This window comes from Neovison vison, chromosome 9, assembly GCF_020171115.1.
Source record: "Neovison vison isolate M4711 chromosome 9, ASM_NN_V1, whole genome shotgun sequence".
NCBI classification, from domain to species: Eukaryota; Metazoa; Chordata; class Mammalia; order Carnivora; family Mustelidae; genus Neogale; species Neogale vison.
The window spans coordinates 9,968,531-9,982,100 of NC_058099.1; the positions used below are offsets into that span (position 1 = coordinate 9,968,531).

The 13,570-nt window shown below is 46.4% G+C and overlaps 1 protein-coding gene across 6 annotated transcripts in view; it reads left to right on the forward strand.

Annotated features, from left to right (window-relative positions):
- The window catches only part of GOLGA1 (golgin A1), a 47,744-nt gene that overhangs the window by 18,706 nt on the left and 15,468 nt on the right, over positions 1-13,570 (forward strand). For all 6 annotated transcript variants that reach the window (XM_044264922.1, XM_044264927.1, XM_044264924.1 and 3 more), the window contains 4 exons: positions 6,120-6,245; positions 8,264-8,359; positions 11,248-11,343; positions 12,812-12,961. In XM_044264922.1, the coding sequence (XP_044120857.1) occupies positions 6,120-6,245; positions 8,264-8,359; positions 11,248-11,343; positions 12,812-12,961 (468 nt within the window). The remainder of the gene's footprint in view (positions 1-6,119; positions 6,246-8,263; positions 8,360-11,247; positions 11,344-12,811; positions 12,962-13,570) is intronic.

A 13,570-nucleotide genomic window follows, 5' to 3' on the forward strand; every position in this document is an offset into this window, starting at 1 on the left:
AATAAAACCTTTTTAAAAATTTTGAAAATCTTTTTAAAAACTTTTGTACTTTTTCAACTTTTCTGGATAATGCCTAGTTTTTTTCTATAGTATCTATATTAATTCACACAGTCCCACAGCCGCATATAAGGGATTGCTTGACTTGTTCCCTTGCTACCATGGTGTATTATCAGACATTAATATTTTGCCAGTCTAGACTGTATGAAATATTATCTCAATGTGATTTTTTAAAAATTTTTTTAAAGATTTTGTGGGAATGAACCATGAGAGACTATGGACTCTGAAAAACAATCTGAGGGGTTTGAAGTGGCGGGGGGGTGGGAAGTTGGGGTACCAGGTGGTGGGTATTATAGAGGGCACAGCTTGCATGGAGCACTGGGTGTGGTGAAAAAATAATGAATACTGTTTTTCTGAAAATAAATAAATTGGAAAAAAAAAAAAAGATTTTGTGGGATTTTTTTGTATATTTATTTGACAGACAGAGGTCACAAGTAGACAGAGAAGCAGGCAGAGAGAGGGGGAAGCAGGCTTCCTACTGAGCAGAGAGCCCGATGTAGGGCTCCATCCCAGGAACCTGGGATCATGACCTGAGCCAAAGGCAGAGGCTTTAACCCACTGAACCACCCAGGTGCCCCTCTTAACTTGATTTTAATTTGCTCTTCCCAGATTACTATGAGGTAACACTATCTTTTCATGCTTATTGGTCATTATTGTTCTTCTGTGAAGTACTCATTCAATTCTTTTGCCTGTTCTGCATTTTCTTTTTCTCCTTGATTATAGGAGTTCATTATATATATCCTGGCTGCTATGCTCCTTTGTTAGTTATATGGGTCGCAAATGTCTTCTCCCAGTTTTTGTCTTGTTCTCACACCCTTTTTGATCTGTTCTGATGAAAATACACTCTTGGGTGCCTGGGTGGCTCAGTGGGTTAAAGCCTCTGCCTTCGGCTCAGGTCATGATCCCAGGGTTCTGGGATGGAGTCCCACATCGGGCTCTCTGCTCAGCAGGGAGCCTTCTTCCTCCTCTCTCTCTGCCTGCCTCTCTGCCTACCTGTGATCTCTCTCTCTCTGTCAAATAAATAAAAATTTTTTAAAAATACACTCTTAATTTTAGTATAGTTCAATTTATTATTTTCCTTTAAGTTCACACTTTAGCTTTTTTATTTTTATTTATTTACTGTTAAAAAAATTATTCCCCTGTTCAGTGGGATTTCCGTTTCATTTATGTGTGTTTTTAAGTAATCTCTACACCCATCATGGGGCTTGAACTGTATGACCCCCCAGATCAAGAGTCACGTGCTCTACTGCCTGAGCCAGCCAGGTGCCCCGACTCTTGGTTTTTAAAGAAATCTTTTCTAACCCAGGATCATAATGCTGTTTTCCTATATTGTTATATAGGAAATTTTATAGTTTTTCTTTTTACAGTCAAGTCTTTGAATACACCTAAGCTATGATTTTGGTTTGAGAAGGGGATCTTTATCTTTAAAAAAAAAAAAAATTATGATACCAGTTACTGAAAAATCTGTTCTTTTCTCACCAGTCTGCAATGTCAGCTTTGTCAGGTTCAGGTTTCCAAATGTACATGGAACTATTGGGCTTTGGGCCATACGCCACTGTGGTATTTGCATGATACTATACATTGCCTTACTAGCTATGGTATTAGGACAAGTCCTAGTGTCTGGTAAGATAAATCTCCTCACCTGATTCTTTTTTATGAGTATTTTGAATATTCTTGGTCCCTTGTTCTTTCACAGAACAGCTTGTCAGACTCCTCAAAAAATTTTTAGGGGATATTGATTGGATGGCATTGAGTCTGTAGATCCATTTGGAGAGCATTGATTACTTTATGATGTGAGTTTTCTTTATCCAAGAACATGATCTGTTTTTTGTTTGTTTGTTTGTTTTAAAGATTTTATTTTATTTATTTGACAGAGAGAGATTACAAGTAGGCAGAGAGGCAGGCAGAGAGAGAGAGGAGGAAGCAGGCTCCCTGCCGAGCAGAGAGCCTGGTGCTGGGATCATGACCTGAGCCGAAGGCAGAGGCTTTAGCCCACTGAGCCACCCATCAATACACCCAGTGTATTGATTATTTTTGCAGTTTATTAACTCTTACAAGCTTAATAACTAGTCTACAGATTTTTTGAGTTTCTTAAGTAGCAGTCATCTGTGAATAATGATGGTTTTGTTTGTTTCAGATTCTTACACCTTTTTTATTCTTTGCCTTGTTCTGTTGGGTTGTTTGTGTTTTCTTATTGTTGAATTTTAAGAGTTTCTTTTATATTTTGGATAGCAGTTTTTACCAGGTAAGTTTTTTGCAAATATTTTCTCCTACTCTGTGGCTTGACTTCTTATTCTCTTGATATTGTCTTTAGCAGAGCAGAAGTTTCTGATTTTGATGAAGTCTAGCTTATCAGTAATTTCCTTTGTGCATCATGCCTTCGGTGGTTTGTTTATTTATTTATTTTTCAGTGGTGTAGTTAACAAATGATTACTATACCCATGGTCATCTAGGTTTTCTCCTTATATTATCTTCTAGGAGTTTTATAGTTTTGAGTTTTACTGTTCTGTGATCCATTTTGAGTTAATTTTTATGAAGAATATAAGGTCACTACGTCTAGATTCATTTTTTTCCTGTGGATGCCATTTGTTCCAGCCCCATTTGTTGAGGAGCTGTCTTTGCTTCATTGTACTGCCTTTGCTTCTTTGTCAAATATCAACCAAATATATTTGTGGGGGTCTCTTTCTGGGCTCTCTCTTCTATTCCACTGATCTATATGTCTTTCACCCATACCATCCTGTCTTGATTACCAATTTCATATAAGTCTTGACGTCAGGTAGCCTCAGTCCTCCAACTTTGTTCTTTCCCATCAATATTGTATTGTTTTTTGTGGGTCTTTTGCATCTCCATAGAAACTTTAAAATCATTTTGTTGGTATCCATAAGGTAACTCGCTGGGGTTTTGATTGGGATTGCATTGAATCTATAGATCAAGTTGGGAAGAACTGATAGCTTAACAATGTTGAGTCATTCTATCTGTGAACATGGACTATCTATTTATTTAGTTTTCATTTTTGGTTCTTTTTTATTCATCAGAGTTTTGTAGTGTCTCTCACATAGATCTTCCACCTATTTCGTTAGATTATACCTACGTATTTCATTTTAGGGAGTGCTGATGTAAATAGTGATTGTGTTTTTTAATCTCATATTGCACTTGTTTATTGTTGGTACATAGGAACGCAGTTGGCTTTGGTATAACAACCTTGTATCCTGCAACCTTTATGTAACCACTTGTTATTTCTGGGAGTTTTCTGCCAACTTATTTGGATTTTTCTAGATAGATGATCATGTCATCTACTAACAAAGACAATTTCAGGTTTTTCTTCCCAGTCTATGTACTTGTATTTCCTTTTCTCGTCTTATTACATTAGCAAGGATTTCTAATACAGTACTGGAAAGGATTGATGAGAGGAGACATCCTTGCCTTGTACGTGATCTTAATGGAAAAGCTTTGAATTTCTCACCATTAAGGATAATGTAGCATATAAGGTGTTGAAAAAGCACCCAGAGAGGGCAGTTTCATATGGAATATGGTGTACAAGAAGACTAAATGGAAATTGGTTACTGATTCTTTTTCTGTCCCTAACTTTGTCTAACACCAAAACTTTGGTTTTCACTGTAGAGTCACCTGTACCTCTCAAGTTTGCATAGATGTGTAGTAGAAGGAGTACAGGCTTTGGCTCCAGAAGACCTGAATTTGAATCTTTAATTTATCACTGGCCTGTGCCTTTGGACTAGTTCCTAAGCTTGAGTGTCCTTATAAATGGACACAGTGAAGGACTGTCTTGAGGACCAGGGTGCCTGGGCAGTGCTTCCTCATGCTATGCATACTCTGGCTGCTGCTGCCGTATCCTGCTCCGCATTAGGAGATTCCATTGTTAGTGAGAGACCCACCGTGACTGGCCGTCATGGCCAAACTGTTTTTCTTCCTAGCAAACTCTCTCTCCCTGTCTTCTCTGTTTGGTGTCGTGGTATTGTTTCACCAGGCAGCTAAGTTATAGACTTGGAGTTGTCTTTACTTCTCCTCCTTTTTTCCTAGTCATGCTGAACTTGGCCCTCACCTCTTTGCATGTGCTGCGCTTTACCCAGAATGCTCATTCTGCCCCAACCCCCTTCTCCCTTTACTTACCTAGTCAGGAGGTCTGAGCCGATTTCCACAGTTAATCCCTCCTGACTCTGAGAGAGCACCTCGTCTTTCCCTGTGTTGCAGCGTGACTGTATTGTTTCATAACTCTTTGTGTGTCTGTGTGTCTTTACCAGCAGCACCCTTGCTTCCATGTCCGGAACTTTGTCTGGTTGTATCCTCAGAAGACTACACGCAGTATAGACTTGATAAAAGTTTACTGAATTATGGAAACTTGAATCTACAGAGTTCAGTCTCTGGAATCCACTACTGCCTATACTCTCACCCATGTGAGAATTATTTGTTTTTAAAGACTTTATTGAGAGAGAGAGCATGCGCGCACGAGTGGGGGAGGGGCAGAGCAAGGGGGACAGCAGGGAGTGAGGAGCCTGATGCAGATCCTGGGTCCGGATCTCAGACCCAGGACTCTGAGATCATGACCTGAGCTGAAGTCAGACGCCTGACCCACTAAGCCACCCATGTGCCCCCCTGTGAAAATTTAGAATGGCGAGTGCTTCATCCTAAAACCCTAAGCCCAAGTTGCAACATTTTATTCTGAGGAGAGATTGGCGGGCTTCCAAGCTGAACATAAAGGTCTGTAGCTCAAGATACATCAACAGAAGCATAAAGTGAGGAAGCAGAGTGCCTATAAGGAGGTACAGGTCTTCACAGTAAGATGTTGATGCTATAGGAACTTTTTAAATTTTACTTTATTTTTTTAAAGATTTTATTTATTTATTTGACAGAAATTACAAGTAGACAGAGATACAGGCAGAGAGAGAGGAAGGGAAGCAGGTTCCCCGCTGAGCAGGATCCTGGGATCATGACCTGAGCTGAAGGCAGAGGCTTTAACCCACTGAGCCACCCAGGCGCCCCAGAACTTTTTTTATTTTAGACTTTTTTTTTTTTTTTTTCTGAGAAAGCACGAGCCAAGGGGAGGGGCAGCGGGAGAGGGACAAGCAGACTCTTTTCTGAGCAGAGAGCCCAATGCGGTGCTCAATCCCAGGATCCCAGGATCATGACCGAAGCTGAAGGCAGACACTTAACCAACTAAGTCACCCAGGCATCCCCTATACAACTTTTTTTTTTTTTTTTTGGAGAGCAGAATGGGCATCGTCAGTGGATGCAGGGACCACTAGGGATCTAAGAACTTGTGTAATCAAAGTTTCCTGGATTCTCTGTTTTGACGTTAAGCAGCATTGAAAGATTGGTAACAGAGGAACCAAGTCCCGAGCTGCCACCGCCACCACCATCATTGCCCGAGAGAGCCTGAGACAAAGTAGATGGCTGTTTGTTTGGGACCCGGGTGTGAGGTGTGCAGTGGCTCTGCCCTGATTCCTGTGCTGGGAGGCAGCGTGTATGTGATCCTGTGGTTTCGAAGTTCACCCTTAGCCCTACAGTCAACGGCGCTGGCATCGTTACTGCTTCACCCAGCCGCACGTTTCCAGGAACACTGTTCTGTTGATCATTTGTAGGGCTTGTGGGGACCTTCTTGAGTGGGATTACCTCTGCCAAGTTTGGCATCTGGGCTAAAGATGTAGGTCCTGCTGGATGCACTAGTAGAATTAAATGTGTGCTTAGTGAGAGTAGAGGAAGTAGATCACGACAGTACAAACGGGTTGTCTTAAAGAAGAGGAGCATCTTCTCAGGGTCTTGGCTGCATTCCACCGAGGTCATAGCCTTGTTCTTTCCCACATTGTTAGTTGCTTAGTTGAAGAGTGATTGCTTCTTGCTGCACTAGGTCTGAACGGATGCCGGGTGGTGCTGGGCTCTGGTCTGGCATCTTCTGTGTCCCTTTTCAAGGAAGATTTCATAGCTGTGTATTCTTCCGAGAGGCAGTTGAGAACAGAATTTCAGGGAAACGTGATGGTCCAAGAGGAGACAGGAAGTGGGAGGGAGAAAGGGGTTAGAGTGTAATATAATCTCTGCTTCACTTGTAGGCCACTGCTGAGACTCAAGAAAAGGAAATACTCATCACCCATTTGCAGGAGAAGGTCTCGTCCTTGGAGAAGAGACTAGAGCAGAACTTATCAGGAGAAGAACACGTGCAAGAACTGCTGAAAGAGGTAACTTGGGACAGCCGCTCTCCTGGGACAGCCGCTCTCTGGGACAGCCACTGCTGGGGAGGGGTGGGAATCCTGGAGGTTCCTACAGTCTTAGAGCCACGGAGCCAGAAGGTCTACAAGCAGCTGGGAGAGACGAGCACTCCCTCCAACTTCTGACTGTCCTGCTTACAGCAAAAACAGCCACCTGTCGCCTGTGTAGGCCGCGTTTTCCTCAGCAAAAGGAGAGCTTCATTCAGAGATGCTCAGGAATGAGTGGCATCACCCACCTGCTGATTCATGCCACTCGGGCTGTCTTATCTTAGCTCCCCGTTCTCTTCCACACGCGGTTTCCAGTGGCTGCCGGCCAGTCGTCACTGCCTGCCTGTGGCGTGAGCAAGAGTCGCCTTCGGCAGTGAGGAGACTCCCCTTTCCTGAGCGAGGCTGTTGAGCAGACTGGCCTTTTCCCCAGTAGTGTAGGTGAACTTGGTTTCTCATCAGGCCTGAGCCCATTCTCTGCCCATATTCTTTTCTTTTTTCTTTTTTTTTTTTTTTAAGATCTTATTTATTTATTTGACAGAGACCACAAGTAGGCAGAGAGGCAGGCAGAGAGAGAGGAGGAAGCAGGCTCCCTGCTGAGCAGAGAGCCTAACGTGAGGCTCGATCCCAGAACCCTGGGACCATGACCTGAGCCGAAGGCAGAGGCTTTAACCCACTGAGCCACTCAGGCCCCCCTCTCTGCCCATATTCTGTTCCTCCTTCTCTTTGTATCCAAGTGACTGACCTCACCGTGACAAAGGTGACAAAGCCGAGGTCTTGGGCCTAGATTAGATCCTCACAGTCTTGCTTTCAGCTAAACATCTCCATCTCCACTGCCAGTGTTGTACTTCAGGGCTTCCAGCAACTCTGGGCTAGTCCAGAGCAGGGTCTCCAAACTGGCCTACGGCAGCCGAAGTCTCCTCCCTCAACCCCGAGACAGTCTTCTGAGCCCACCGCGCCCACTGCCGAGCTGCTCTTCCTGGCCGCCTCGCTCCCTTAACCTTCTTCCGCAGCTCCCCTGCAGCCTACAGTGCGTCTAGCTTGGGTTTGGGGTGTAAATTGATTTCTAGAATCAGACTACCTAGGTTTGTATCTCGTATCTTCTACTTACTAATTGGTGACTTAGAGAGAGTAACTGAATCTGTGTTTTCTCCTCTGTGAAATAGGGTGGATAATTGTACCAAGCAATAGAATTGTTAGGATTCAAGGAGTTATAGTATGTGAAGTGTGTGGAATGTAACTCTAAAACATAGTAGGGTCTCTGTGTATTTCAGCTCTTAATATCATGGTCCTTGGTATTGGGCCAGCATCCTTACTACAAAGCTTAGTGTGCACAGGAGGTACCTGGGCACTTTGTGTAGAATCTATTCCTGCTGCCAGGAATCCCATTTTCAGTAGGCCGGATGTTAGACCTCAAGGTTAGCAACCACCTCCCTCCCTCACCAAGGTAATCTAACACCAGTGTGTGGACAACCCCACTTTAAAAAATACTGCCTACCGAATTGAATTCAGACTCTTTTCTGCAGCATAAAAAGGTTCCCATCATCTGCCCCTTTGCCAGACTTTCTAGTCTTATTTCTTGACCTGAATCCACCATTGCTGTAGCTTTTTGCAAGTTGTAGCTCCCCGAATGTCCCAGGCTGTTTCACAACTCCACTGATCATGACTCTGCCTGTGTACTCCCCCTCCACCCACCCCAGGCCACCTGTGAATTAGGAAGCCACCCACTTTCCTGAGGCAGCGAGTGGCCTGCTGTAGGCATTTTTGCAGGCACTAATTGTACTCTCTTGATTTTTTTGTTAGTCTTTGCCTCAGGCTCAAGGTCAAAGGAGTATGTCAGATTTATCTATGTGTACTTCATGATAGGTGAATTTTTATCTCAGCTGTTATTTTTAATGCCTTTGTGTCCCCTGTGCCTCAAACAAATCACAGTCTATAGTAGACATCAACAAGCATTCAGTGGAAAAATGACTGCTTTCATTTACTCTTCTTTCAACTTACAGAAAACTGTTGCTGAGCAGAATTTGGAGGATACCAGACAGCAGCTCCTGGCAGCCAGAAGCAGCCAGGCCAAGGCCATTGACGTCCTGGAGACTCGGGTACTGACCTCACTCGCAGGGATTTCTGTGTCTGGGTGGTAGCTTGGTTGGACATCACTGGGGGAGAACCCGCTGAGCTCAGAGGTTTTCTTTGGAAGGGACTGTTTTGGCTGTTAATTTCCGCAGGCCCGTGTTACCTTCATTCTTGCCTCATCAGCGCCGTGGTTCCACATAGCACTGTTCGCTTGCTTCTTCCCTTCTATCCTTGTTCCCTTCCCTCCCACTGGAACCCATTCTGAGGGAGTTGATACAGATCCCTGTGTGTGGGGTTACCTTAAAGTGGGCGGCCTCGCTGTGCGCGCGCATGTGCAAGTTATGTAAGCGCTGCAGTGCCACGCATATGGTCCCCTTCACCCACTCCCCTGGGTCCGTGTCCACGTCCATGTCCACGTCATTGTGTTCGCTGCTGTACTTGGTGGCTACCTTCCGGATGCCAGACATCCTGCTTGCCGCAGCCGCCACCCCCTCTCCCCACAGGCTACACTGCACCCAGCAGCCTTGTCCCTGTCACCTCCAGGACAGAGAATGCATATGACCTAATGTGACTAAGTAGGACAAGAGCATTCCTGCGGGGGCTGTCCCATGCTCTACTCCCCCAGAGCGCATGCGGGGTTCTGCATCTGCATGGCTGCCTCGTCCAACCATTTGCTTGTTTGTTTGCCAGTGGGTGAGGGTGAAGTGGTGTAAGGGGTAAGGGATCTCTGTGGGGCCTCTTTCATAAGGGCCCTGATCCCATCATGTGGACTCCACCCTCGTGACCTAAGCACCTCCAGAGGCCCCACCTCCTGTTACTGTCACATCGTCACTTCCGGCCTTAGGATTTCCACATGAATATGGGGGCGCGCAAACACTCAGATCAGAGCAAATACTTAGCTCATTTTTAAAATCTTATCTCCTGATAAATACGCCTGAAGCTCTGTATTTCTCATACAGTTTGCTTTGTTTTATTAGAATTCAGTTCTGTTTCTGAATATCTCTCTTTTTATTGTAATGAAATAAACATGACATAAAAGTTACCATTTCAGCCATTTCTAGGGTACAACTCAGTGGCATGAAGCACATTCACACTGTTATGTAACCATCACCGCCATCATCTCCAGAACGTATTCATCTTCTCAAACTGAAATTCTGTCCCCATTAAATACTGACTTCCCACTCTCTCCCACCCCCAGCCTGGGCAACCACCATTCAACTTTCTATCCCTATAAATTTGACTACTCTAGTAATCTCATATTAGCGGAATCATGCAGAATGTGGCCTTTTGTGTCTGGCTGATTTCACTTGACGTATGTTTTCAAGGTTCACTCATGTTGTAGCATGTGTCTGAATTTCATTCCTTTTTAAGGCTGAATAAGCCCTTTTTAAAAATTTAATTAAATGCCACACCACACATGGGGCTTGAACTCATGACCCCGAGATCATGAGTCATATGCTGTACCACTGAGCCAGTCAGGTGCCCCAGGGCTGAATAAGTTTTTTTTTAAAAAGCTTTCATTCCTTCATATGTACCATGTTTTGCTTATCCCTTCATTTGTCATTTTTTTTTAAGATTTTGTTTATTTATTTGACAGAGATGACAAGTAGGCAGAGAGGCAGGCAGAGAGAGAGGGGGAAGCAAGCTCCCTGCTGAGCAGAGAGCCCGATACGGGGCTTGATCCCAGGACCCTGAGATCATGACCTGAGCTGAAGGCAGACGCTTAACCTACTGAGCCACCCAGGTGCCCCCAAACCCATCATTTGTCAATGGTTTTTTGGGTTATTTCCACCCTCTGGCTACTGTGAATAATAAACATTAGTGTGGTGCTATGAACAAGATTTTTGTGTGAACTTTTACTTTCATCTCTCTTGGGTTTATACCAAGGAGTGGAATTGCCAGGTCATATTATAACTCTGTGCTTAATCTCTGGAGGATCTGAATCTTTCTTGATTGCTTCCTCCAAGTTGAGACTTGGGTAGCTGCTTTCTGAACCCATGACTTTAAAAAACTAGGCTTCAGTTCTGGCTCTACCACTAATAAAATTCGTGATCCTGGATGAGTAGCTTTACCGTCCTCCTCTGTGGAAATACAGCATTCTCCGGGGGTTGCTTCAGCTCAGTGTTCCATGTGAATGTTTATGAGGAACCATGAGACCTGAAAGTCTCCTTCCCTCGTTAAGTACCTACTTCCCCTTGACAAAACTGCAACCTCCCTTGTATTTATGTTTTAATAATAAACTTACTCAAGGTCAGACCTTATTCAACAAACAAGAGGACTTTACCAGGGCAAAGATGGCTCAAACCCGATCAGAATGCCCCGTTGGAGAGCCACATCCAGCGGGGTGGACCGGGTGTGGTCCTGTCCGCGGGACGGCCACACAGCCCAGTGCCAAGTCAGACGGGCTGATGTCTGTGGAATGAGTGAAAGTTTGTGCCACGAGCAGTCATCCCACTTGCGGGAATGTGTCCTAAGGAAGTGGCTCAAACCAGGTCACCGAATGTTGGGTGAGGACGTTCACTAATGTGTTGTCTCAGATGCGCGAGCAGGAACCGCCGTGGAGCCAGCACTGGCGGCCGTGGTTCAGTGGATCGTTAGGTGTCCTTGAGATAAACGATCTAAGTTCTGAAGAACACGTGGGAATGCAGAAGGAACCTTGAGTGAGGAGGAAAAATGCATAGTTTTCCTAGAGTTGTGTACAGAGTTGTTTAAAAAAAAAGTTACAAAAATGCACCAGAGGAAAAGATGTTAGACTCGCGGCATTGCAGAATGGTAGATATATCAGTGTCTTTTTTCTATAAAACTTTTCTATAATGTACCCGTTTTACGATGTAAATGGATTTAATTTTTTAAAGCCATTTGTTACCACGCTTCAGCTTCTTTTGAATGAAAGAAGGCTCCTCTTCCCCCTCAGGTGAAGGAACTCGAGCAGAGCTTGCTGGCATCGGAGGAGAAGCTGAAGCACAGCGGGGATGTCACGGCGGCCCAGGAGGCTCGGATTCAGGAGCTCGTAAGTGGTTCTGGGCCCCCAGGGCTTGCCCTTTATGCCTTTGCCGCTGCCCCAACTCGCTCTGCCGAGGTATCTGGACCCGACCTTCCATATGGTCGTGGCGCTGGATGTAAGCAGGTGGGCAGTGCGCGTGGGGTGAGTCAGGACCTGCTGGCGGAGCCCAGTTACCCCAGGAATTGGAGCCTGATTCCCCTCTGACGGCTGGCCGGAGGGTCCAGCCTCGGTCCGGGGCTGTTAGAGGGGCGGCTCGCAGCCAGGGTTGCGGAGAACAGGTCCCCGCTCTGGGGAGAACATGGCAAGGGCTTGGCCAGCTGTCGCAGCCCCACGTGGGGTGTTGGGTTAGAAGCTAGAGAGCTAGAAACAATATTTACTGCACGTTTGCCGTTCCAGCCGCTGTGCTGAGTATCCTGCCCGTGTTTCACTCAGTCCTTGCTGCAGACCTGCGTGCAGTTGGCCTCGTTCTCTAGAGGATGCTGGTTCAGAAAAACTGGATCAATAACCCAGTGTCGTGGTGGTGTCCCAGCTAGTAAATGGCAAAACCCTCACTTTCTTAGGTCAAAGCCCTTGTTCACCATCGCTGTATTATATAGATGGTCCCTAATTTATGATGGTTCAGCTCTGTGATTTTTCGACTTTATGAGATGCAAAATCAGTCTGGCTTCAGTAGAAACTGTACTTAAATTTTGAAGTTTAAGCTTCTCCTGGGCTAACGAAGGGCAGTCCAGTACTCTCCCTCAGTGCCTGCCAGTGGCAGGGAGCCCGTCTCCCAGGCGGCCACACGATCTCGGGGTAAACAACCAGTTCTGTACCTGTATAACCTTTCAGTTTTTCACTGAGAGAGCAGCATTCACTAAATTACATGAGCTGTTCAACACTTCAGGATAAAATAAGCTTTGCCCAGCTGTAGGCTAATGTAAGTGTTCTGAGAAATTTAAAAACAAATTTTTTTAAAGATTTTATGTTTAAATAATCTCTCCACCCAGTGTGGGGCTCAGACTCAGAACCCAAGATCGAGCCACATGCAGTGCGTGACTGAGCCAGCCGGGCGCCCCTGTTCTAAGCATTTGACGTAGGCTAGGCTAAGCTGTGATGCTTGTTTTGACTTCATGTTTTCAACTTAACGATGGGATTATCGAGCCACAACCCCATCATAAGTTGAAGAAGATCTACACTGGCTCCCCAGGAAAAGCCTCAGCTGTCAAAGTGAGCACCAAGTAGGGTGAAGGAGGGCTGTGTCTTCGGACTGGCTGGTGCCCAAAGTGTCCCCCCAGCCCTGAGACCAGTGCCAGATGTCAGCTTCTGAACAGGCCAGGGGCAGTGGGCAGAGCTGCAGGTGGGGACCTCAGCAGCACCCAGACCAGAGGTCAGGAAGGAGAGTTGTTTCTACTGGACACCCATCTTCGGATCACTGAGGGAGAGAAGGGGTTCCTCGTCATCCCCATGGGTCCCTGTCCTCCGCCCCCCATAGGCCGCCGCAAACAGGGAGAGCAGCCTGGCGCAGCAGCAGGTGCTGGCTCGGGAGCAGCAGGGCATGGAGCGCGTCCGCACGCTGGAGGCCCAGCTCGCTGCCCTGGAGAGAGCGCGGGCGGCTGAGCAGACGGCCGCGGAGCAGGCGGTGGTGAGTGGGGAGGAGGGTGAGGCCCGGCTGGGAGCGCCGGCTTCCTGCGTGCTGGGCAGCCAGGGCATTGACGGGAGAAGACCAGCGCCCCCGTCGAATGAGGGAACCACTTTCTGGAGCCATTTTCATCTTTGCAGCAAGGCACCTGCTCATGAGATTGGCTGTAAAAAGGCTGCTTTTTCTCAAACCCCAAACAGATGGCTTTGCTTTGCTTTGGGGTGGTGCAGGGACTTGCCGGCATTTCCTGAGCAGCCCCTTCAGCTTCTTCCCACTGTGTCTCTGCAGTGTTCTGGTTCCTCTGGCGTGGTCTCGCCCTCTCTCTGGTCCCCTCCCCGTTCCCCATCTTCCAGGTCAGGTGCCATGTTTCTTCTTGCGAGGCCTATGTCGGCCGGATCCTCCTGACCCTGCAGTAACATGCAGGGTGGGGTGCATTTTAAAAACGCTCCGTGTCGGGGCGCCTGGGTGGCTCAGTGGGTTAAGCCTCTGCCTTCGGCTCAGGTCATGATCCCAGGGTCCTGGGATCGAGTCCCACATCGGGCTCTCGCTCAGCAGGGAGCCTGCTTCCCTTCCTCTCTCTCTGCCTGCCCTCTGCCTACTTGTGATCTCTGT